Genomic DNA, 25,382 nt, shown 5'->3' with positions numbered 1-25,382 from the left:
CGGTTCTTAGATAATCTTTTGTAATACATAAAGTCTTATTTCTCAAAAAAAGAAATCCAAATGATCAAAAATTTAGAAAAAAGTACATATTTTTCCCAGCATGATGTATTTATTTGACTATGTGACATAATCAAATAACAAACTCAAACCTTGCAAAAAATGTCACAATTAAAAGGAACAACCTAGCAAGTAACCATCTTTGATGATGTTAGTGGTGTCATCAAACCTAACAAGTAACTTTCACAAATCACGTATTAAAATAATTACATATTGATGGATTTTTTAGTAACACAATCCAGTTATTATACTCAAAATTTCAAGCATATATGTTTGTAGAATAACAATATTGTTGGTCCTATGTTCTAGAAAGACAACAGTCTTGTTGGCCTTGACCTGGAAGCTTGCAAAAGAGCTTAAGGTAAATCACTAATCCTTTTCAAGTCTTGGATCAAATCCAAAATTTACAACATGTAAATGTAAAGCTCCTGATATGTGACATATAATGACTATCTAAAATTTACAACATGTAAATGTAAAGCTCGTGAAATGTGACATATAATGGTCATCTATTGCATGAGTTCATATATACCCGAAAGGATATTTGTTTTAGTCATAATGATGTGCATCGGGGAGAAATGACAATTAGAGAAACCTTGGTTTTCTTTAATTGATTCCAATGAGTTGCAATCACATTATGGTTACTTGTATTGTTGTTGATTACCATCAATGGCGGTCATTAGGTGTGCGAGTGGTACGGTTGCTTTGGGCTTTCGAATTCAAGGATAAATATATCGTAATGGTGTTGGCATTTTCATAAATACATTTTGTGTTATTATTAAAGAAAGTTAGCATTTAGCTATACACACAATGTAATATTTGGTTGCAATCTTGAAGTAATTTTAATTGTGAAAAAATCAACGAAATCAATAAATCAAAATCTTATCATAAATTCTATTATTTATCAACAATATAAGGAAAGTATCTATATCAAATAATACATATATATGTTTCTAATATAAGTTCAAGAAAACATTATAGATTTTTATAAAACTCATTAAAAAGATCAAACCCTAGCAAACCAGATAATAGTGTTAGTAGATCGTCGGTATTGCTTGTCTCTCTCGCCGGAAACTGCTTTTTTGTTGTCTTGAATCTTGATATCTCGATGAGTGGGCAATTGTATTTTCCTCCTCTAAGTCCTCTAACTGACTCCCTAACTACATGTTAGTATCTCTTATCTCTTTAAATTTTCCAAGTCCCAACCGTGCTTAACTACTTTCTCTCCGAGGCTAGATTTTCATTTTTATTTAAATGATTTATTTATGAATTCATAATGAAATTAACGAATAATGAAATAGAGAAAGTCAAAAACAATGTTTTTGGTTTGTCCTTTTGTATAGTATAATGTCTCGTGAATTGTATTTATGACTCAATCACTATGTTTTATTACTTTAGCGTTTTAATGTATGGTAGAGAGGGTCAGAGTAGGGCATTAGCAAATTTTAGATTGGGGTTGGGGGAGGGGGCAATGGGCTTCTTATTTTTTGGCTACTAATATTAATATAATATAAACTAATACTTAGAATTAGAAAACAAGAATTTTGTTTCATGATCTAACTATTTTAAACATTAAATTTTTGATAAATATTACAAGTATATAATGTTAAGTTATTAACATTGATTTTTTATTTAGAAAAGATGCATTTAACTAGAAAATTCGAATCGGGTTATTCTAAACATAAAAAATACAATTTATTCATATTAAAAGATGATATATCAATCGATTTATCATCAAATAATAATCGGAATACCATCATAATAAAGAATCGGTTGTGGAAGAACAAAATGAAGAGTGATAAAAAGTTGAATCGTGTGTGCCAAAAAATGTGAATGAAGTTGTGCAAAAACTTATAGAAGAGGTTCATGGTGCAGTGGAAGAAGCTAGATAAGAAGAAGTTGAACTACAAAGTGTTATGAGATATTCCTTGTATACATGTAACACCTAAAAAATCACAATAATATTATTATTTTTTCAGTTTAGTAAAAATAATTGTTTCAATCAAAACCCAAGTCATAAGAACCAAATATCCAATACAAATATCTCAAAATCAGAGTATCATGAAATCCACAAAATCACTTCACTAAAGTAGGGATGAACATATGGACCGAGGAACTGGTCGGAACCGGTCGGGCCGAGACCGGGACGTTGTTTTTGTGGATTTTTAGAACTGGGAACCGGTAGGAACCGGAACCGGAAAAAACCGGAACCATATGATGCTCTTTTTCGAGGACCGGTTCCAACATTTGAAGACACGACAAGAACCGATAGGGACCGGGAACCGGTAGAACCACCGGGCCGGTTCGGTTCTTGCTTTTGGCTGAGGCCGGTTCGGTCCTTTTTGCTCATCCCTACACTAAAGGATGTGTACGATCACGCCCTCGCCTTGCCCCGATCACCAAAAGTACCTTAAACATAACACTTACATCGTAAGCCAAATCTTAGTGAGTTTCCCCAAAATACCACCATATAACATATAACAACATGCATATTGGGTCCACAACCATCGTGTTGGATTACCCTTGAGCCTACAGACTAGGGTACGAAACTTCTTCCCATAAAAAAGCTCAAATGCTTGCGCACGGATATTGGAGTGATAGTTGTTGTTGTAAGAAAGCTCAGTTAGGGGAAAGTAGGAGCTCCAACTTTGACCAAAATCTATGACACAAGCTCTCAACATAACCTCAAGTTTATGAATGGTCTGCTCGCTCTGGCCATCAGTCTGTGGATGATAAGCGGTGATGAAAAGCAATTTTGTACCAGGTTCGTCATGGAAACCTCTACCAAAACCGAGAAGTGAAGTGAACATCTTGATCAGATGCAACGGAAACTGGAACACCATGCCGAGCGACAATCTCGCACACATACACATCAACTAATTTCTCAACCGAGGGGCTCTCCCAAATAACCCATATCACATCAAACCCCTTAGCTGTATGAGGTAGCTTGATGATAAAATCCATGGTGATATGTTCCCATTTCCACATGGAAACCTCCAAAGGTTGAAGCTTTTCGTGCGGTCTTTGGTGCTCGAACTTGAACATCCGACATGTCAAACACCTCTCAACATACCATGCTATTTCCCTTTACATGCACAACCACCAGTAACTAAGTCTCAGATATTGGTACATCTTGGTGGCTCCAGGGTGTATCGAAAATCTGGACGTATGTGCCTCCTCCATCACAGTCTATCTGACCCTGCCAAAATCTGGCACCCAAACCCGACCACACCAAGCCAACAATATGTGGCTCTCTCGGTAGAAAACTTGTCAATCTCACCCCTAATCCACTCCTGCTTCCAATTTTCCTTCTTGACTCCCTCGGTTTGAGCCTCCCTAATCAAATCCAAAAGTGGAAAATCAATAGAAATCCTCATACATAAGCCCTTAACATAAGAACTAAATGACTTGTGGCTCAAGGCATCTGCGGCCACATTTGATTTCATTGGATGGTACAAAATCTCGCAGTCATAATCCTTGACCACGTCAAGCCATTTACATTGCCTTATATTCAGATTCGGATGATCCATGAGATATCTTAGACTCTTATGATCCGTGTAGATGGTACACATGACCCTATACAGATAATGTTGCCAAATATTGAGGGCAAACACCACCGCCACAACTCCAGATCATGCGTCATATATCGAGCCTCATGCGGCTTCAGCTGCCTAGAAGCATACATAATAACTATCTGTTGGGTTTTGAGCATTCTAACACTCCTAAGTGTACATGCAACCCTAAATACCTTGGATCTATGTTTTCTCTATTATACATACAAATAAGAACTTCCAAGGTATTATCCTAATCTAGCATACAAAACAATAACTATAGCAAGATAGAATACATACCTCTTTGATGTAGAAAGTCTTCATGAAGCTTGAGTGCCTAGTGCCCCAAGTGTGACACCTCAAATGGAATCACAATCATCAAAACACTTAGAATAGCTTGAGAGGATTCTACACTTCATGAAATCGGCTAGCCCTTTCTTTTCACACACACTAGTGGCCGATTTTGGTCAAGAATAAGATGCTTATATAGTTAGGGTTACACCATGTAAACCCTAATTGACATGGCCTTTCATTTCCATGATCCATGGGTACAAATACACCATGGAGCATCCATGGACCATCCTATGGGTTTTAGCCCAACTTGATTATCCATGGAGCATTAGCCCACTATACAAGTATGGATGATTTACACAACCAACCCATATATTTAATTAGTCTTCTTTTGATCACTTAATTAATCCTAGATTAATTCTTGATCAATACTAATTAAATAATCTTATTATTCTTATTATTAATATACTAGAACTTATAATATATTAATAACCATAAGTGTCTTATTTCTCTCATTATAGTCTATCCAAGTGCATGATGGTATGCAACCCAAATGGACCATGCCGGGTCGGGTCAAGTCTTACCAATTAAAGTTATGGACTTAGACATTAATCCAACAGTCTCCCACTTGGATAAGTCTAAAACTATTATTGCGTATGACTTCAGGAACCAACTGGCAATCGTAGCTCTCAAAAGCTTCTGTCGAACTCTGACCTTGTAGATGAACTCTGACCTTTGTCAATGACTTGTCCATTAGATAAGGGATCATATATTCCTCCATTCTACATATCATATGGACTGAGACATGGATTATAATCATTCTCTTTGTCCATTTGTTGTTTCCCGATTTCCGATTTATGACGACTGACTAATTGAATAAATCAAATCAGCCCTGGCTCGGCCGAGCACTTCCATTTGTCATCATCAAATCATCGAGGGGCCCACAGATATCGCTTTTATCCCGAAGGTAAAAGGAACGGATAAACTTCGACTCATATGGGTTGTTCTACTACTTGTTGAATCATACACAAAGGCACGTTTTATAGCACCGAGTTACCAAATGCGGTTTCGTGCAATCAATGTACTATCAACTCATAGTAACAACTCATATCTCTAGGTTTGAAGAATATAAGATATTATCGTCTCATGATCACTTGTGATAAAATCCATGAAGTGATTCCAATGAGCACGGGTTGAATCCAATACTCAGAACTTATGAGCACTCATGATTGTTGTAGCCTTGTCCAACACCTTAGACCTCTACAACCCATCATGACAGTCTTAATTCATATCTACTTCCAACATATGACCGACTGTGGATGGTTTGAATAACTTAGTAATTCCGGAAGAATAACCTAGTTTATTCGGGAAGTCAAAACATGCAAAGTGAAACACAATAATAATTGAATCCAATATGGTATCAAAACCTATGAACATAAATAAAACACCTTTTATTTATTACCATATGATTACACATTATTCATTATATACTGTTTCAGCTATCAACTTTATTCTTGAATTTAAAACAATAATTGTCCCATGCTCCAAGCATGTACACTATGTTTTCTAAGCACTAGTCATGCCATACACCAAGTATGCATACTATGTTTGTCTATGATCTTTACTTTGTGAACTAGATCAATTGAACATTACTTAAATGATTCTCTTTTCACACTCCCAAATCCTTACCGCAATTACAAGAATTCCAAATTCATGCCATTTACTGAAATCTGTTAGATTCTAAACTTATATGCATTGATCCTCTTGTAATGATTATGCACAAAGTCAGAAAGACTTGACAACAAACATTACAGAGCATTCAAAAGGAGATCAACTCCTTTGGAAACATCCTTCTTGCATTAAGTTTCCTTAATCTTACACAGATTGAAAATTCTAACTTTGAAACATTTCCAGAATCCATTTTGACTATCACTTCTGAACAAGAGTTGCCTCCTTCCAGATTATGTCAATATGGTCCTTCCAGAATTATCACTATACTTCCAATTGTCCTTGAGTAACCAATCTTTGGTAAACCTTAGATTTTCCTTGACAATTGTTTAATCCTTTTAGTCATATCCAGTTCTAAACCTTTTTCCCTTCTTAATGCCCTACGCATTTGGAAAATTTTAGAAAGGATGAATATAGCACATGTAATTGATCCTATATCCGAAGCATATGGGACACGATTCATGATGTCTTACATAAAGACTAAACCAGTCTTTTGCTATAATATTTCCATTTCAATTTGCCAAGTTCTCATAATTCAGATTATGAAAAGGGATGCCGTAATCATAATCGAATTTAAGAACGCAAATAATGGACTCATATACAAAATTTCCTTATGTTGAGCCATTCCAACATGAAATTCATATATATCCTTGACTAAATGATTAAAACCTCACGATCTAAGCTTATAGATTTGAGATGAAGTATAATTTCCTCTCCCTTAATTATAGCAAAACAACTCTTTCCCAATTGAAACTTTTGTTTTCTATAATTAACATTGCTAACTTGCAATACTTATCATAATTATCATGCTCCCACTAACATGATGATTATTAGCATAACACTTATGCTCCCACTAGCTTTGACATGTACTCAAAAATCAGCTAACTTTCTTACCAAAGTTCAGATTTCTGATACTAGATTGTTTTGATAAGACTTTATCAAAAATCATACACCTTCCTTTAGATAGCACACTTGTGTGTCTAAACAATTATGAAGAGGTATGCTGTAATCATAATGGTTAGACCTTTTTGCCACTTCTCACAAGTCCATATTAGTGTGCCGGTTAACCACACGCGCTCCACTAACGACTTTGAGAATGCAAATATCACAATTGCTATCTAGATAAAATCTACTTAGTGAAAGTGTTTCCTCACCATCATTTTTCATGAATCGGAGAGAAACCTTATGACACTTAGATTTAATGGTGTATGAGTTCCTACCCATATGAATTTATCAAAACCATAATCATAAGACAAAGATAATGACAACTCCAAAACCATATGGATTGAACTCAATCTTAACTTCTTGCCACTTGGCAGCTCAAGGGCCTGCCATTGCTTCCAAGTTGTTATGCAACACATTGAGAACTCTAAGAACTCATATGCAAAGCCAACTTCAACTGGAATGAGCACAGTATATGTCAACACAAGAGATTATAAACCTCAAATTGTGTGCTAGAGAGGAACTTTAGGTTTTATTCTTGATTAGTTCTTGAGACTTTCAAGACCTTTAAGACTCCCACTGTCCTCTTGACATATAAGACTCCCTTGTCAAATATCCAAGAGATAGTGTGGATTCTAATCAAGACAAACACTTCACACAATTGGCCTAAGTTGGTCTTTGTTTTATCCAAAACATCACAACTTACCAATTTCAAATGTACAAGAGTAGAAAACTTTTACTCTTACATTTGACAAGTGTTTTAACCTTCTTTTGAGACATGTCACTCAAGTTACAATCTTGGAGTATGACTCTAAGACTTGTATTGGAATGAAGTATGACTCATCTTCTTGATTTAACCACTTCAACAATTCAAGTTCCTCTTCTTAGTCATAAGAATGCACTAAGATTTTCTTAGAGAACTAATTGTGCTATGGTTTCTTAATCATTAAGATGATCACAAAACTGATACTAAAGTACTCTCCCATCTTTTCAGATTTGAGAAACTTTTATCCTTCTGCCATTTTGATTCTTCTTATTCGCTCTGCCATACATTGGAACCTTTTTCCAATGTCTCAGAATTACACTTAAGCTTGTAAGTATAATCATATTTACTGTGCTTTAGTAAACTATGACGAATAGTCTTATCAATCTTTTGTGGTGGACTTAATCAGTGCACAAGACTATGTACTCGATCCCTTAGTCCATTACTTGACTCACACATCCATGTGAACAAGTAATTAGTCTTAATTTTTCCAAAACTTGAAAGTTCTCATTCATCATGCTATACAACTTGCATGATTCCAAGTTCCGGTCCAATTGAAACTTGGGTGATGAGAATCTTTCCTTATTTGGTAAATTTAGACATTACCACAAATGAAAGAATCAATTTCATATTTCCACTCTTGCTATTAATGGAATCATATAAGCAACAATTTTCCTCAAATGCCATTGTAAGGATATTTTAAAATAAATAAAATCAAAAATTTTCTTTTATTTTAAAACTTTGCGGAAAAACTTATCCTTACAATCCAAATGAAAACTTGTTGTTATCTATTCCTAAGCAATATCTCATAACTCCTAAGAAGTAGCTCAAGAATCCGATCTTCAAACTACGCGATAGAAATCCATCTACGCGATCAGATTCAACATATTCTTTCTTTAAGTTTCTTCACCTTTCTTTGATTCTTAAAACATCACCATGTGACCCAGTCACATCATGTATCAAGAATCTCAGAATAGAAACTTAACAGAGTTAGATAGTGGACTTTACCTGAAGTAGAGTCAAACTTATTGACTTTAACATCCTTAGGTGAATCTGGCAGCTTCGCAACCAATGCCCCTTCCTTTGGCAATATAAACATATGGACCCTTTGATAATGGTACACGGGACTATCACAGACTTAGCTTTCTCTTTACCATTTGGTCAACCGAGTTGACTATGGCCGATCCCTTTCCATTGGGAAGAGAATGTTTTTTCTGGATTTTCTGTGTCACTATTGTCAATGTCCATAAAGTTTTAGAAAGTTGATCTTAGCAAATAGATAAGATCATTAAGGGTCTTGTCATAGTCTGTTTCATAGGTGTTCCAAAAGAACTCACTATGTGACTTAGAAAGTAGTTGAACCACCAACTTTCTCAAGACTTTGACACCCAACTCTCCCGGCTTGTCAATATGTGACTACATCTCCAAGATGTGATCACACCTAGACCTTGCCTTGCCAATAGGGCTTGAGTGACCTTAAACTTTTCAAGAACTTGTGGGTTAGGGAGAATAATTGGAGGAGGAGAAAGAAGTATGATATCCATGGGACATCATCTTCATTAGGAAACCTTGTTTCAAGAGATTTGGGAAGATCATAGGTGTCTATTACAGACATCTTTTGGGAGATATTCAAGATAGTTGATTTAAAGTCCTTAATATGACACCCAATATGAAATATTAAGGCTAGGACCCAACAAACTATTTTATAACTTAGAAGAGGTATGCCGTAATCCAAGCTATAAAATATTTGAAGGTAGGTGAATGACGATTCACCAATTTCCACCAAGATAAACGAAATGTATTATTAGGTTTTAATTGGTTTTGAAACTCCTAGATCTTTGAGATTCATTGAACTGTTCAAAGGCATGTTTCAATCTCGAGTGTGCCCTTCAGGTTTTGTGATTGGGATGCCGAGGATCACAAAACAAGGTGTGAAGTAACCATGCAAATCACTTGGTACCGTTAATAAATTACCCCTCAATCGATGTGCCGGTTAACCACACACGCTCCATCGATACTATGATAAATATTAAGTCACCCTTTACCTACCTTGTTAAGTCCAAGTTAGTGTGCCGGTTAACCACACACGCTCCACTAACGACTTAGACAAAGTGTAAAGTGTAATTTCATGGGTTAGCACCTTATTCACATTTTTCCTAAGTAACTAAGATTGGGTATTATTAAGAGTTTAGTTACTTAGTATTATCATTAATACTTTTAATGAAGGGAGAATTCTAGTCCTGTCAAACCCGTTCGGCTAACGACCCTCCACCAGTCAAGCAAGCGGTGGGTGAGAGTGGACACCCATTAAGTTGCCATTTTATAGGCAACAACCTTATACCCACCTTATAGACCGGCTTCGTGAATGAGGCGTACTAGCGGTAAAACTGACTTTACTCTTATACATATATATATATATATATATATATATATATATATATATATATATATATTATTAACTTATAATATTATAAAGTATAAGGGTTGAATTTTAACTTTTAAAATTCTAAGGGCTAACTTGGAATTAAAGTATTCATAAGTGAAAACTTTAAAAATTCCAAAACTTGAGGGCAAGTTTTGAAACTATTCAAAACTAATTAATTCCATAACTTATGTGTTTAAAGTAGTTTTAATCCAAAAACTCTTCAAGTTCCATAACTTGAGGACAAGTTATGGAAGACTTTAAACTAATAAAAGAACTAACTTTTTCTTTATTTTATAACTTATGGATTTAATTATGGTTACATATTTTTCTTTAATGAAGTGACTCTTGAACTTCCATAACTTGAGGACAAGTTATGGAGTCATAAAAAGTTATTCAATGACACAAGACTCTTCATTTTGTAACCATTGCCAACTATTATGAGTTTTATGAGTCTTTAATGTGACTCTTCATGTAACTTGAGGACAAGTTACACAAACACATTTTATACTCAACTCTTAGATTAAAATGGATTGAAAACAACTATTTCACTCAACATTTCTATTAATCTAAGCAACTCATAAGAACAAGATAATTCAAATCAAACTTTTTCATGTAATTAGTCTAAACCTTAAACTAATACAAAACATGAATCTATTGACAATTATCTTTGAAAATGGATTAGCATGAACATTACCACATCAAAAACAAGTTTATAAGTTCAAAAACAACTTAGGGTAATGTTCCTAGTCCATTTCTAGCCAAAAAAACTCGAAAATATGCTGTCTGGGGGTCCAACTCGTCGAGTGCATGAACCAACTCGGCGAGTTGGATCGAATTCATCACTTTTTAGTCATGGACTCGCCGAGTCTCCTGATGGACTCGCCGAGTCTCCTGATGGACTCGCCGAGTCTGATGGCCAGACAGCACCAAATTCGTTTTTTCAGCTTCTATTGCAGGTATAACAAGAAAACAAGCCTAGGCTCTGATACCACTGTTGGGTTTTGAGCATTCTAACACTCCTAAGTGTACATGCAACCCTAAATACCTTGGATCTATGTTTTCTCTATTATACATGCAAATAAGAACTTCCAAGGTATTATCCTAATCTAGCATACAAAACAATAACTATAGCAAGATAGAATACATACCTCTTTGATGTAGAAAGTCTTCATGAAGCTTGAGTGCCTAGTGCCCCAAGTGTGACACCTCAAATGGAATCACAATCATCAAAACACTTAGAATAGCTTGAGAGGATTCTACACTTCATGAAATCGGCTAGCCCTTTCTTTTCACACACACTAGTGGCCGATTTTGGTCAAGAATAAGATGCTTATATAGTTAGGGTTACACCATGTAAACCCTAATTGACATGGTCTTTCATTTCCATGATCCATGGGTACAAATACACCATGGAGCATCCATGGACCATCCTATGGGTTTTAGCCCAACTTGATTATCCATGGAGCATTAGCCCACTATACAAGTATGGATGATTTACACAACCAACCCATATATTTAATTAGTCTTCTTTTGATCACTTAATTAATCCTAGATTAATTCTTTATCAATACTAATTAAATAATCTTATTATTCTTATTATTAATATACTAGAACTTATAATATATTAATAACCATAAGTGTCTTATTTCTCTCATTATAGTTTATCCAAGTGCATGATGGTATGCAACCCAAATGGACCATGTCGGGTCGGGTCAAGTCTTACCAATTAAAGTTATGGACTTAGACATTAATCCAACACTATCCCTCGTTGCATGATTACTGCCCCCAAACTGGTGACATAAAGCATCACAATAAACTACAAAAATCCTCTACACCATATAGGAGAGTTAACACTGCGACCTCACATAATTTCTGTCTCAGATTCTTGATTGTAGTCTGCTGCTCAGGCCCCCAGTGAAAATCCACACCCTTCCTCGTTAGATGAGTGAGAGGTACAACAACTTTATAGAAATCCTGAATAAATCTCCTATAGTATCTTGCTAATCCCAAGAAACTCCTGATCTCCGAAGGAGACTTCAGGACCTCACACTGCATAACTGCCTCAATCGTGGTTAGGTTGACAAGAATCTTGTTCTGGTTAACGTTGTGTCCCAAGAACTGGAGCTCCCATAACCACAACTCATACTTTAAGAACTTGACATAAAGCCTCTCCCTCCTCAAAACTCCCAACAACTCTCAAAGATGCTCCTCATGCTACTCCATAGTCTTGGAGAGACCAATCTATCATCGGTAAAAACAATAACTGATCGATTGAGCATCGACATGCATACCTGATTCATCAAATCCATAAATGTCGTCGGTGCATTGGTGAGCCCAAACGGAATCACCATGAACTCGTAATGACCATAACAAGTTCAAAACATTGTCTTCTCCTCGTTTCCTTCTCTAACCCTCATCTGGTGATAACTTGACCTCAAATCGATCTTGAAGAACCAAGATGCACCATGCAGCTGATCGAAGAGTTCATTAATTAGTGGAAGTGGGTAACGATTCTTCACCTTCAACTTGTTTAAATCCCGGTAATCAATGCATATCCGGTGTGAGCCATCCTTCTTCTTCACAAACAAGATCGACGCTTCCCAAGGTGAACTTCTCAGTATGATAAACGCTTACGCAACAGCTCCCAAAGCTGAGAGGACAACTCCTGCATCTCTGGCAGTACTAAGCGATATGTCTCCTTAGCAATCAGGGCCGCGCCATGAACTAAATCAATCCTGAACGTAACTTGTCTCTTAGTAGGCATACCGGGTAATTCCTCCGAGAACACAACTGGAAAATCTCTGACTATAGTCACATCCGTAACCGAAACCCCCTTCTCTACCCGAGTGTAAATCACATAGGCTAAATAACCCGAACATCCATGCTGAAGATACTGCCGAGCCTTAGCAGCAGAACAAAAGGATGATCCAACCCTGATAGTCGGGGTTGGTGTCTACTCTGGTCTGGTGGCTAGCAAGGGACATTTGGCCTTTACATGGCCAACCTACTCATAATGGTAACAAATCTTGTTGCTCGCTAATGGGGCCTGCTAACGATAATCCTTCATATAATGGCCCTCTATTCCACATTTGTGGCACCTGGAAGAAGATCAAAAACACCCTTATGAACCTTGCCGCACTTGCCACAAGTACGACCCCTCTATCCCCCAGATCATGAATCAGTAGGCTTAAACCGCTTCGCTGCAGGTTGTGAATGAACGAGATCCTACCTCTGCTCCTTCATCTGAGTCTCAATCTCAACCTCCCGTCTTTGTGTGGCATCCTGAAGCTTGGAAAGGGTACTGCAACGGTTGGTAGACACAAATTGCCGGATATCAGTCTTGAGCATGCTCAAGTATCGCGTCATATGGGCCTGCTCTGTAGCAGCATACTCAGGAAAGAAAAGAGCCTCTCAGTAAACATCTTGGTGATCTTCGCCACCGAATCCTTCGTCTGCCTCAAATTCAGACACTCCTAAGCCAACCATTCCTCTCCACTAGGGGAATATACCTTGTGCGAAACATCTATGAGAACTGCTCCCAAGTAGTAACAATCCTCTGCTATGAAGTATAAGAACTAGGTTCCTCCAGTCCTTCGCACCCAGATGAAGAAGGTTATGGGTGTATCTGACCTTCCAATCCTACAGACAGAAACATGTGAAGAAACAGCTCTCTAAATCTGATAACCACCTTATAGCAATGATCGAGTCCTTGACCTCGTCGAACTCTGGGGGCTTCGTGCTGCTGAAGTCCTGGTACTGGAATGAACCTCCTCCTCGGCCTCCCGCAGCAGCGGCGACTGAGGTGGATGCAGCAGTAGTAGTCTCAGTGAGGGCAATATAGTGCTCATCAATCAACTCAATCATCGCAATCTTTATAGACCCAAACAACTCCGGAATAGCACCCTAGAAAGCAGCAGCCACCTCAGCGGCAATCAACTCCCGTATCTGATCATCAGTCAACCCCGACCTATCTTGGCTACCAGCTCCAGATCCTGAACCCCTCGTAAACACCAAACTAAAAGTGAACCAAAAAATATATCAGAAACGCCACAATTCATACTATTTCAATCATTACGGAAAGACTACACCCTCAGGGTTCGTCACTTCCTTGCTATGTGTACGAGTTTTGTACTTTCAGTAGTACGATCCCATACTACCTTCCATATTTACCCATATTTGTCTCAAGGGGTCTTGCAGACCACCTGATCATAAAGCCCAACAGTTAAGATACACATGCATCCTATACTCACTATCTCAATAGTGGCTAATCACTCCTCAAGTTGGCCTACTTCAACCATACTTACTCATGAAACTTCCACTAACTCTGCAGCCACTCGTTCATGCTAATCATACATAATGTTGGATTCCATAGGTAGTTGAATACTTGATTCTAACCTAAGGCCACAACCAGACAAGGAACATGAAATAAGGCTGAATTAAACATTATTAGGCTATAATATCTTAGTTATGTACAAGTATGATGCACATACTAAGCAACTATAATAATGATGTCAATTTCATCTAACATACAAGGGATTCTCCTAGGCTATTAGGCATCACATTAGGAAATTCTATCATGCAATTCTTGAGGATCCCTAGTCTACAAATTAGCATGCGATTCTATCTTAATCATCATAAGCAAATAATAGTGTTGATATCTAGGGGTATACTTTATTGCTCCGGCTGATCGTACACATCTCATCCTTCTATGGTTACCTTAGAAAACAAATTTGAAAATAATTTTTGAAAACAACTTCTTTTTAAATCAATTTTGAAAACTTTACAGATCCTTAGTTTGAGTTTGGATTCACACGAAAGCTTATCTAATTCGCTCAAACCAGGGCTCTTATACCAACTTGTAACATCCTAAAAATCACAATAAAAATTTCATTTTTTCAATTTAGTAAAAATCATTGTTTCAATCAAACTCAAATCATAAAAACCAAAATATCCAATACAAATATCCCAAAATAAGAATATCATGAAATCTACAAAATCATATCACTGTAGTGTACCCCTGGTATGCCCAACGTACTCAGCCTGAATCTACTTTTTCATAAGATCCTTATTTAAATTAAGGTCTTGTTGAGTGTGACCTTTTGTTGTTACTAATGTTTTTGATAATGGTGTCATATAGATCAAAAGTGAGCAAACATGTAAAATTTTTAAGGTTAATGGTCACCGGTTCAAACCATTTTTAATGAAGGGCTCCAAGTCACGAACGAAGAAGTGGAGCTTGTAGAGGTCCCGACATAGCACAATTAAAGAAACCAAGTAACAACGTTGAGCCAACGACATTAAAAACAGGTAGCTAACTGGGAGGCAACACAGGTGTCTAAAGTTATTTTTGTTGGTGTTTATTTGTTTCTTACCGTGATTTTAGGATTTTAATAGTTGTTTTCATGTTATACAAAAGAATGAGACGAGAGAGAGTTGTGTTTTTCTTGAAAAAAATAATAAAAAAAAAATTGGACTTCAAAGCTCGGGCATGACTTGGACCAGCCAAGGGCAGCTTGTGCTCCCGAGCCCGTGCTCCCTCATCGCAAGTTTGAGAACGAACAAAGAAAAAAGTGTTTTTGCTAAGTACATCGAGCAGGCACGGTCGAGTACAGTAAGCACGTCTCGTGCTCTCTAGCGTGTTTCATGTCATCGTAGCTTCGAAAAATGAAAAAAAATTCTAAACTTTATGGCCAAGTACAGCCTGACCTAGCGAAACACGACCCGTGCTCATCAGCCCGTGCTGCTATAGTACCCCGAGTTGGAATAAATATCAACTTATGTCCTTCATTTATCACTCTTACACTCAAGAACTCTCTCAAAACTCTCTCTCTCTCTCTCTCTCTCTCTCTCTCTCTCTCCCATTCCAACCGAATTTCAACTATGAACACTTAAAATCTTTCATTTTTCTTGCTAAAAATCAAGATCAAAGGTATGGACTTGATTTCCCTTGCTACTTCAACTTCTATGGAGCTCCAACTCCATTTCATGGCTACTTCATATTCCCTACTAAAAACCTAGATTTTAAAATAGATATGATGTTAATAGCTTTCATTTAAGAATAAAAGTAAGTTGACATAGATGCCTTTGATGATAACACGAAGGGTTAGGGTTGTAGGTTGGGGTATCGACAATACTGTCCATGGGACGATTCCGAGCAATAGTGGTACCATAAGAAGAAGTTGATTATGGGTTGTGGAACCCGCTCCCTCTACTCTCATGCTTCAACATTTGTAGATTATGTTTGTTTACTTGTATCGTATGTCGTTTTGTAGGTTTTGATTGACTAGATAGAATGGGTTGGAAAATATGAATTTTTATATGTTGCGTGTTGGAAAAGATAAAGAGGGAGAAGAGAAAGAAAAAAAAATCATGTAGCAAATGGGTTAAATGGGTTGGAAAGCACCCTAAGGTTCCTAATCTTTAGAAGTTATTATTTGATCTTTTATATATATATATATATATATATATATATATATATATATATATATATATATATATATATATATATATATATATATATATATATATATATATATAAAGTTTAATTTAATTACTTTAACATAATTAATCAATCAAACAAAACATAGATTTTGGAAAATAACGTGTGGTTGACTAAAAGAGAAACCAAAAAACGTTTCGTCACGTTATAAACTAAAAAAAATTGAAAATTGAAAACGTGGGAATTGAATAGGAAAATAGAAATTTGACTGTCAAAACTTCATCAGTCAAAATAAAATACTTCATATGTTGCATAATAGATGACATAAGTAGATCCATGTGTTATTTTTATTTAGGTGTAACCTCTCAACAAAGTTAACAATTATAAGATTTCGATAAATACAGAATATTATCATTACTAAGTAAAATCTTCAAAATGACAAAAGTATATAATAACATAAAAGTTATTGTTAATCTCATAAAACACTCTATAAATTAGAGTTTTTTTTTCTAAATCAAACAGAAAAAAATTATAAATCTATACACAAAATCAAAAGTTTAAGTAATGAGTTGTTCAATCAAAAGTTTGAGTTATGAATCGTTAAATCTTATAAAAAAGTTGAAAATTTATCAATATTGGAGCAAAATAAGAAATAGGATGACTTAACTTTTTCATTGACTAACTTAAATGTATAAAAAATTTAACGGTTCAATATGTACTCAACATTCTACCTTCATCCTTGGTTTTCAAAGAAAGGACACTTGGAAGACCGAAAGAAGATAATTCTTTCTAGCCCTAATTCCTTTGAACTTATTTCATCTATTTTATACGGATTAACAAAATTAGATTTTAGAAAAATTGATTTTTGTTGATAATATCTGAAGAAAAATAAAAAGTAGTTTTTAGAGATGACGTCATAATTTTTAAAAATATTAACAATATTACATTGATATAACGAAATATGAATTTTACTTATTTTTGAAGATTTTAAAGTAATTTTGTGACGATGAATAATTCACACTTAGAAATTTAGCAATTGCAAAAAGTGGTGGTCATTGGTAAAAAAAACTGTTTTTTTTTTTTTTTTTTTTTTTTTTTTTAATATTGCAATTTATGATGGCCTTGGTTCTAAATATATTTAAATTCAATTTTTGTTTATCAAACTTCAATATTTTAATTTAGTTCCGATAACAAATTTAAATGACGGAAAAGGACGTGTAATAGCAACAGAAGGAAGGACAACGTTGGATTACAAGTTCACAGTAGCCACGATATGACGATGTTGACGCGTCTTGAAACTTTTTGCTTTTTTGCTTTTTTTGATTTTCCATTTTTCAAAACAAATTACAGTTTCTCTTTAAACAAATATAGGAGTAATATATTTTCAAGCTTTCCTAAAAAAATATATTACCATGTTTTAGTAGACAATATCATAATTGTTTTACTACTTATATTTAATAATAATAATCAGATTTCATTTTCATGTCCATAAATTTATGTTCGATAATCGATATTCTATATATCTTGTAAAATATCATGTTTTAGAAAAAGTAACCAAGTATATCAATAAGAATTGCCCTTGATGACTTTGCCAGAAAAGTAGAGCAAAGATATTGTATGCTGTCACATGAAATCAAAAACGAAATCTTTCGGTTGCTTTGCTTAATTTACAGGTTTGTTGAAAGTTGAAACACAAAACGAGAACACCGCCCCTAGCATGCAGTATGCTCAAAAATTACACCGCATTCACGCATTGACATGATTATTTCAAAGAGAAAGAGCAGCTAGTTTTTGAATTTTTTAAATTAAATAAATATAGTTTGATGTACAAATGAAAATGTGATAGACATTAAAATATCTGCCCACAATTCGGAATTATACGAAATCCGCACACGACATGTAAAATGAGTCAATTAAGAAAACTCATTGTTTTATCATGATGCGTGGTGTTTTTCAGTGATTTCGATTCGTTTAGGGCATCAAATTTTGTTTTCATGGGTTTTTTTCGACAATTTTATTTTTTGAGATTTGATTTAGATAACTGATTATGAATCTTATGGTAATCAATCTAATCTCCTAACGTTTCATTATAACTATTTCCTTTCCTATGTTAGACAATTTTTTCAATTATCAATTTAGAATCCGTTTGGAGTTCTCTTTTTCTTTATTTGTGTTCTTGTCGGTTGTAATCGGTCATTCAGTCCGATCGTCTAGGGATCATATTTACTAAATCTTATTCATTTCCATACCATTCTTGCAACCTTCTATTTAGACCTGGCAATGGGGCGGGTTTGGAGCGAATCGACCTTGATCCAAACCCTTTTAAGAAATTTCAAAATCCGATACAAACCCGCTCCATAACCCGCAAGGTTTTGAATAATCAAATCCATATCCTTATCCACCAAATCAACGGATATCCAAACCCGCCCCATAACCCATAGACTTTTTGAATTATCAAACACATTTTACTTAATTCATAAAATAATATTTTTTAAATAAAACAAATGTTGATTTAGAAAACACATTACGTTCTCGAGGACTTCCGATTGGAATTAAAAATCACTATTGTAGTAAAATCTGATTTATTTTTTACTGTCAATTGTAGTGATAGAAAATAGCAATGACAAACTTTCTTTCAGTTGATGAATGAATTTATTGATTTATGAATGAAATACGATGATTGCTTGATGAAATATAAATCAAATGACATCATAACTCTTAGTAGAAGACTGAAAGTCTAGAAGTCGACTCCTTGATTTTTATGTATAAACAGTTTGGACTTTGGCATTTTCTCTTTGGACTTTTGATTGGAATTAAAAATAAACTTTAAGCAATATAAAATATAAACCAATAATTCAAAAATTATACGGGGCGGGTTATAAATGGAGCGGATCAGTGATGATCCATACCCGACCCTTTTAATAAAAGGGTTAGCGGGTATGGATTGTTAATGGGTAAACGAATAAAAAACTATGCTCCAAACCCATAAAATTCTTGAGGGTTTGGATCGGATCAGGGTCAAACCCGCTCCATTATCAGACCTACTTCTATTCACTTATTTCTTTTTCACCTACATTTTTAAGTTCCTAAAAATATTTTCGGCATACATAAAGGCTAAAAACTTGGGTTTGTACCATGAAAGAGACAACACTACAAGTTCACAAGATCTACCATGATTTGATCAATCACAAATACCATTTAGTCACATTTGATCAATCACAAATACCATTTAGTCACATGTTTTCCTAGCAATAATTTCAGTATCAAACTCAAACATGATTTAACCCAATGTTCTTGCATATGGCGATACAACAAGCGTTTAACGATTTCCAACTATCGCAAATGCCGACACAATACAATGATAACTGAGCAACGGAAAGTCTATCAAAACTTTTTACAGAAACACAACCTCAAAGTTCTGAAGAGAATAATGATGAAAAGCAACCTCACACGCAAGACCAAGAAGCATCCGACGAGTCAGTAGATGCAACCCTCCACCCATGACTACTTCAAAGAAGAAATCAATAGTATGGAGCACTGATGAAGAAGTCATGTTGGCCAAGGCTTAAATCAACATTGCAAAAGACTCAATTACTGCAAATCAACAACAATTAACTTCTCTTTGGAAGCGAATTCTAACATATTTTAAACAATAATTGGTAGTTATTGATTGTAATGTCTATCAAATGAATTCAAAGTGGGAGGACATGAACACAAATACCATTAATCCAAAGTTGATATAATTCACGCAACACACGTTGAATATATAAACCCTTACAAAAATAAAGTGGTTCCTTACGAGGTGGCAAAGACAATTAGGCTATCCGGAGTGGGCATTAACCCACGTGAGTTTCCTATGCGACACACTAACTCACTAGTGAACACCGACCCGTGGACCGATGAAGTGGCTTGGAGTGGTTGTGAAGATGGAGCAAGACGACCAATTTGATTGGCTCTCTCCCCCCCCCCCCCCCCTCTCTCTCTCTCTTCACGACCTATCCACTAGTGGGCACCATTTACACAACCTAATGGATTGGTTGTGGAATGGTTAAATAATGACCTAAAATCCTCTTCACTCACAAACCACTTGTGACCATTTCGTTTAGCCTTATGAAAGAACACACAAAATGTTGGACCATAATGACATCATAGTTGGGTATGAAATGTAATTTTTATTATTAGTCTTGTTATTTGTTATAATTGAAAAATATATTTTTTAGTGTTTTAAAATTTTTATTTAATGAAATTTGGTTTTATATATATATATATATATATATATATATATATATATATATATATATATATATATATATATATATATATATATATATATATATATATATATATATATATATATATAATGGGAGAGATAGTAAAATGGACACGACACGCTAACCTAACATAAAATAAATGAGTTTGGATAAAGAGATTTTAACCGAGTTTAATTAAACAGGTTGACAAGATACGACACAAAAATTAAATTGATAAAGTTAAGGTTGGTAATTTCAAATCGAAAATGAAGGGTTTATTTATATAAAAGCTTTTTTTTTTTTTTTTTTAATTTAGATAATTAGACAGATCCAAAACCATAACCAGATATAAAAAAAACATTGGATTAAGTCATTTTGTAATGTAGAATCTACTTAACTGCCTATATTAAAAACTTCATTTTTGTTTTTCCTTTCTCTCCTATACTCCATAGTCCCACTAGACTATTCCATCCGCCTCCCCAACTTTTAGTTTTCCTTTAGAACTTACTATGAATTTTGTCGTTCCACTTCTCCAAATCCTATTTCTTCAACATATTTAATGTTTCTAACCCTACACTGAACACAAACAGTTACAAGGTCTTAACCCTACCCTGAACACTAACTTGACACAAAAAATATCGAGTCGACGCGACATGATAATTAAACAGGTCAAGTCAGCGTCAATAACTTGTTTCAACTCGTTTAACGTCTAACCACGACACCTTTGTTAGATCTACTCAACAATATAGGAAAGAAAGTGATATTATTATGGCTCAAAAGGGTTTATCAATAGAGATATAAATAATTTACAAGCTTGGCCCCTATAGTTATAGCTCTTACTAAATGGAAATTTCAAGAGTTAAACCGTGAAAGAAAATAGAACCATGAAGATCACCCACGGCAAAATTTTGAAACTTGCACAGAAACTGCGGCCTCATGCAAACTACATGGCCAATGAAAGTATTTTGTTACTCTTTGTATTTAACCTTACATAAAAGCATGATCGCTGTTGCTTCAACAGTCTCCATAGTTATTGTCCACAAAGGTTTACAAAAAGTTTTGGCATGTTTGACCAAAAATCACTGATATTATTATTAGTAATAACATTTACAGCGATGGGACTTAAAAGAGGTAAACAGAAATTACACAACATAATTACAAAGAATTAGGTTTAGGTATACAAGTAACAACAGTAGTATGAATTACTGATAGCAATCGAATCAGAGATGACAAAAGTTATGATTAATGAGATTGGGATGAAGAAGTAATTATGCAGATGCTGCACGATCTTTCTCTATCATCGACTTGATGTAAAACTCCCCTGCTTTGTATGATGACCTCACCATAGGACCCGATGCCACATATCGAAATCCCTGCCATGCCATGTCATCACACTTATGTTCATTTCTTTATTACAGCATCCTACTTTTATTTCTTTTTTACTTGATGTAAAAAGAACAACTTAATAGATAAATTTTTCCCATAAGTCTAAACCTTTGTTACAAATGTGCCTTGGTTTATTTCTTCCTTCCATTTAAAAAAGTAGACAGGGAACGTTTTATGACTTTATCTTTTTTTTTTTTTTTTTTTCTTATTCTATTGTTATTGTTATGATGGGTGTTGGCTTTTGTGTTGCATATTTGTTTGTTCCTAAACTTTTATAAACTGTGGTGGGGCCCATTCCTCTCTTAAAAGGTTAAAAAGGAAAAGGAATAGGCATGAAATACACCAAAACAAATGGGCCCACTCTTTTTACCAAATTAGTGAATGCAAGCACTTGCTGCTAAACACTCGTGTAGGAATCAATTTCAAACTCGGTATTTAAGTTCATATAAACAGCAATCTACTTTTTCAAATAAAAAAAAGATTCAAATTGTCATTGCTTTTTCTGCAAAAAAAATAAAATACAATTTGTATATTTTGTGTTTTTTCCATATTAAACCCCATCTTTAATTTTTTTCATGAAAAAGACCTTATATTTTGTCATTTTTCCGAAAAAACCCCTCAACCTTCTAAATGTTTCCAAATAAATCCTCAACCTTTTAGTTTTTCCTGAAAAAACCCTCACATTTTACAACTTTTAAAGAGAAAAATGACTAAAAGGGTGTTATATATATATATATATATATATATATATATATATATATATATATATATATATATATATATATATATATATATATTATACCATTTTGTAACTCTAAGCAAAGAATAGATAATAGATGAATGAGAATTTAGCATACCATTTCCATGCCAAGTAATCGATATTTCTCAAAAGCTTCGGGTGTTATATACTCAGAAACTGCCATGTGGCGCTTTGAAGGACGCATGTATTGGCCAAATGTCATGACATCAACACCTGCAGCCCTAACTTTCTCCATTGTAGCCACCACTTGATCTGGTGTTTCCCCACAACCCAACATCACTGATGTTTTTGTAAGTGTTCCTGGTGGAGCATAGTCTTTAGCTGCCATTAAAACACCCAAAGATTGCTTGAAATTAGCCCTGTGATCTCTTACTGAGCTTTGAAGCTCTTCCACTGTTTCAATGTTATGAGCAAATACATCAAGTCCTGATTTTGCAACTTTCTCAACACATGACACGTCTCCTCGGAAATCAGGAACTGTATGGAAAACCGGAATCACAACAGGGGAATGGAATCAGTGATTACATTCCGTGATGATGTGAAATATTGAAAAGATGGAGAAAGTCATACCCAAGGCTTCTATCAGCATACTAGGTTTCAATGTCTTTAACTTCTGAACAGTTTCAGCAAAATGGCCACTTCCTTGATCAGATAAATCATCACGATCAACACTGGTAATTACAACATACTCCAAACCCCATGAAGCAATTGCCTCTGCAACATTTGAAGGCTCATTTGGATCAGGAGGAGGTGGGGTCTTTGAAGTCTTCACATTGCAGAATCTGAAATCACAACAAAGTAGAATTGATTTGTATTTGAATATTGGTAGATATTTCAAAGTACAATGTTGTAATACAAAGACATGAATGTAGGATGCTATGATAAACAAATCAATGGAAGTATGTTGCTATTTCTTGGATTTAACATGTTTTGTGTCAGAGCCACCATAAAACTCAATCTCAAACCTTAGTCCTAGATCGAACTGGTAGCTAAACCAAAGTTGCACTAGATCTTAACAAGCTTCTATCTGTATTGAAAGTTTTCATTTTGTGTTCCATTTGCAAATTTGACATATTTGAAATTTTGAATACCTTTCTAGGGTTTGTGAATCCAGGGGAGCTTTTTGCAAGTGTCCCATGTTTATTAATTTTACTGCACAGTCTGCACTTCCTTTGATTCGGTGATTATCTACATAATTCCAGGAATCTATAGACTTTAAACTTCCTATGATTTACAGGGATCTATTCTAATGGCAGCTTTTACATTCTGGTTTCATTGCCTAGCTTCAATCGAACTGGTTTGGTTTCTAGTGTCCATTATTGACTGCCAATCAAGATGGATACATGAATAGCACAAAACTTCAATGGCTTAAATATATATCTCTGATCAATATAGAACAATCAACAAATTAACATGTCTTATACAGAAAGGAGAACCATTTACCTGCAGCCTCTAGTACAAGTATCTCCGAGGATCATAATAGTAGCGGTAGCAGTACCAGTTTCTCCACCGGACCAACACTCTCCCAAATTGGGACATTTGGCTTCTTCACAAACCGTATGAAGTTTCAATTCCCTAAGCTTCTTTTTAATATGCGTGTACTTTTCTCCACCGGGGATCGATTCCTTCATCCATTTAGGCTTAGGTAAGGGTTTCTTCTTCGTACCAACCTCAACAGAATACTCCTCATCGGATTGGAGACGGATGAAGTCGTTTAAGGTAGGTGATTCGGCGGCGAGACGGTGGCGGAGCTCGGTTAGGGTTTGTGGGTGTTGGATTTGAGAAGAGAAGGATCGAACTGAGATTGAAGAAAGGAGATTCGAATTGATTAGGGTTCGAGATAGAGATTTGAATCGAGAATGCATTTTCGAGACAACTTTTGTCGCTCAAAAACGATCTTCACTTGAGGCTACGCTGAAGATGGCGATCCTTTTGCCTGGGGGTGGTTGATCGTGTCACGCGTGCGATGCACGTGAGTGGGTGGCTTGGTTATTTTGACCATGGAAAATCGGGTATAGGATTCGGGTTTTGAATAGTTTGCACCGGTCCCTACCCGAAACCCGTCTATAATAATATTTTGAGTAAATTACAGATATAGTCCATGTGGTTTCTGAGAAGTTGTATGTTTAGTCCTGATGATTCATTTGTTGAATTCATGCTCCTTATTTCCTCGTTTTGTGCTCACTGTCAAGTGTCAATGTCACTTAACATCCCACACTGATGAACCAAAATGATGATGATGTTATCATAACTTCAAAAAAAACCAAAAGTAATACTAAAAATAAATAAACAAGAAGCTTTACAAACTAAAATTCAATGGTGTTAGAAGTAAGAATACATAGAAACTATACTTCACACACTCCATAATGATGAACATAAAAAGTACCGAATGGGCCAAAGGGTTGTGAACTCAAATGAATAATTGTCCGTAATTTAAGTCAAGGGATTAAATGTACTCTCAATAAGCATAAAGAGGAGATAGAAGGTGTAAAAGACAAGAATTTAGAGGCTCTAAGCAAACAAAAAATTTAGGGCCCTTCAAGTAAGCAAACAATTTAGAACTTGAGACCTTTAGTTTTATAAACCAATACTTTTACCACCAAGCTAAGCTTCAACTTGTCTTTATATCCCAAGAAATATATATATATATATATATATATATATATATATATATATATATATATATATATATATATATAAAACACAATAAACTTTAAACTTGGGGGCCCTTTATAACTGGAGGCCCTAAGCCCTTGCTTAGTTTTGCAAAGGGTAGAGTCGGCCTTGATA

General features: G+C 35.1%; 1 protein-coding gene across 1 annotated transcript; it reads right to left on the bottom strand.

Moving 5' to 3' along the window:
• Window positions 1–21,492: 21,492 nt before the first annotated feature.
• Window positions 21,493–24,555, bottom strand: LOC145102372 (lipoic acid synthase 1). The gene is made up of 4 exons (XM_079039758.1): window positions 24,036–24,555; window positions 23,163–23,374; window positions 22,690–23,069; window positions 21,493–21,819 (listed from the first exon to the last, which is right to left on the bottom strand). The coding sequence occupies exons 1-4, from the start codon at window positions 24,455–24,457 to the stop codon at window positions 21,715–21,717; spliced, it is 1,119 nt and encodes a 372-aa protein (XP_078895884.1). The 5' UTR covers window positions 24,458–24,555; the 3' UTR covers window positions 21,493–21,714.
• Between the last annotated feature and the right edge of the window lie 827 nt (window positions 24,556–25,382).

The sequence above is a fragment of the Lactuca serriola genome, chromosome 4 (assembly GCF_051521515.1).
Source record: "Lactuca serriola cultivar US96UC23 chromosome 4, Lser_US96UC23_V15, whole genome shotgun sequence".
Lineage (NCBI taxonomy): Eukaryota > Viridiplantae > Streptophyta > Magnoliopsida > Asterales > Asteraceae > Lactuca > Lactuca serriola.
Note: the sequence above shows the minus strand (reverse complement) of the source record. Positions and strands in the feature narration are given on the sequence as shown.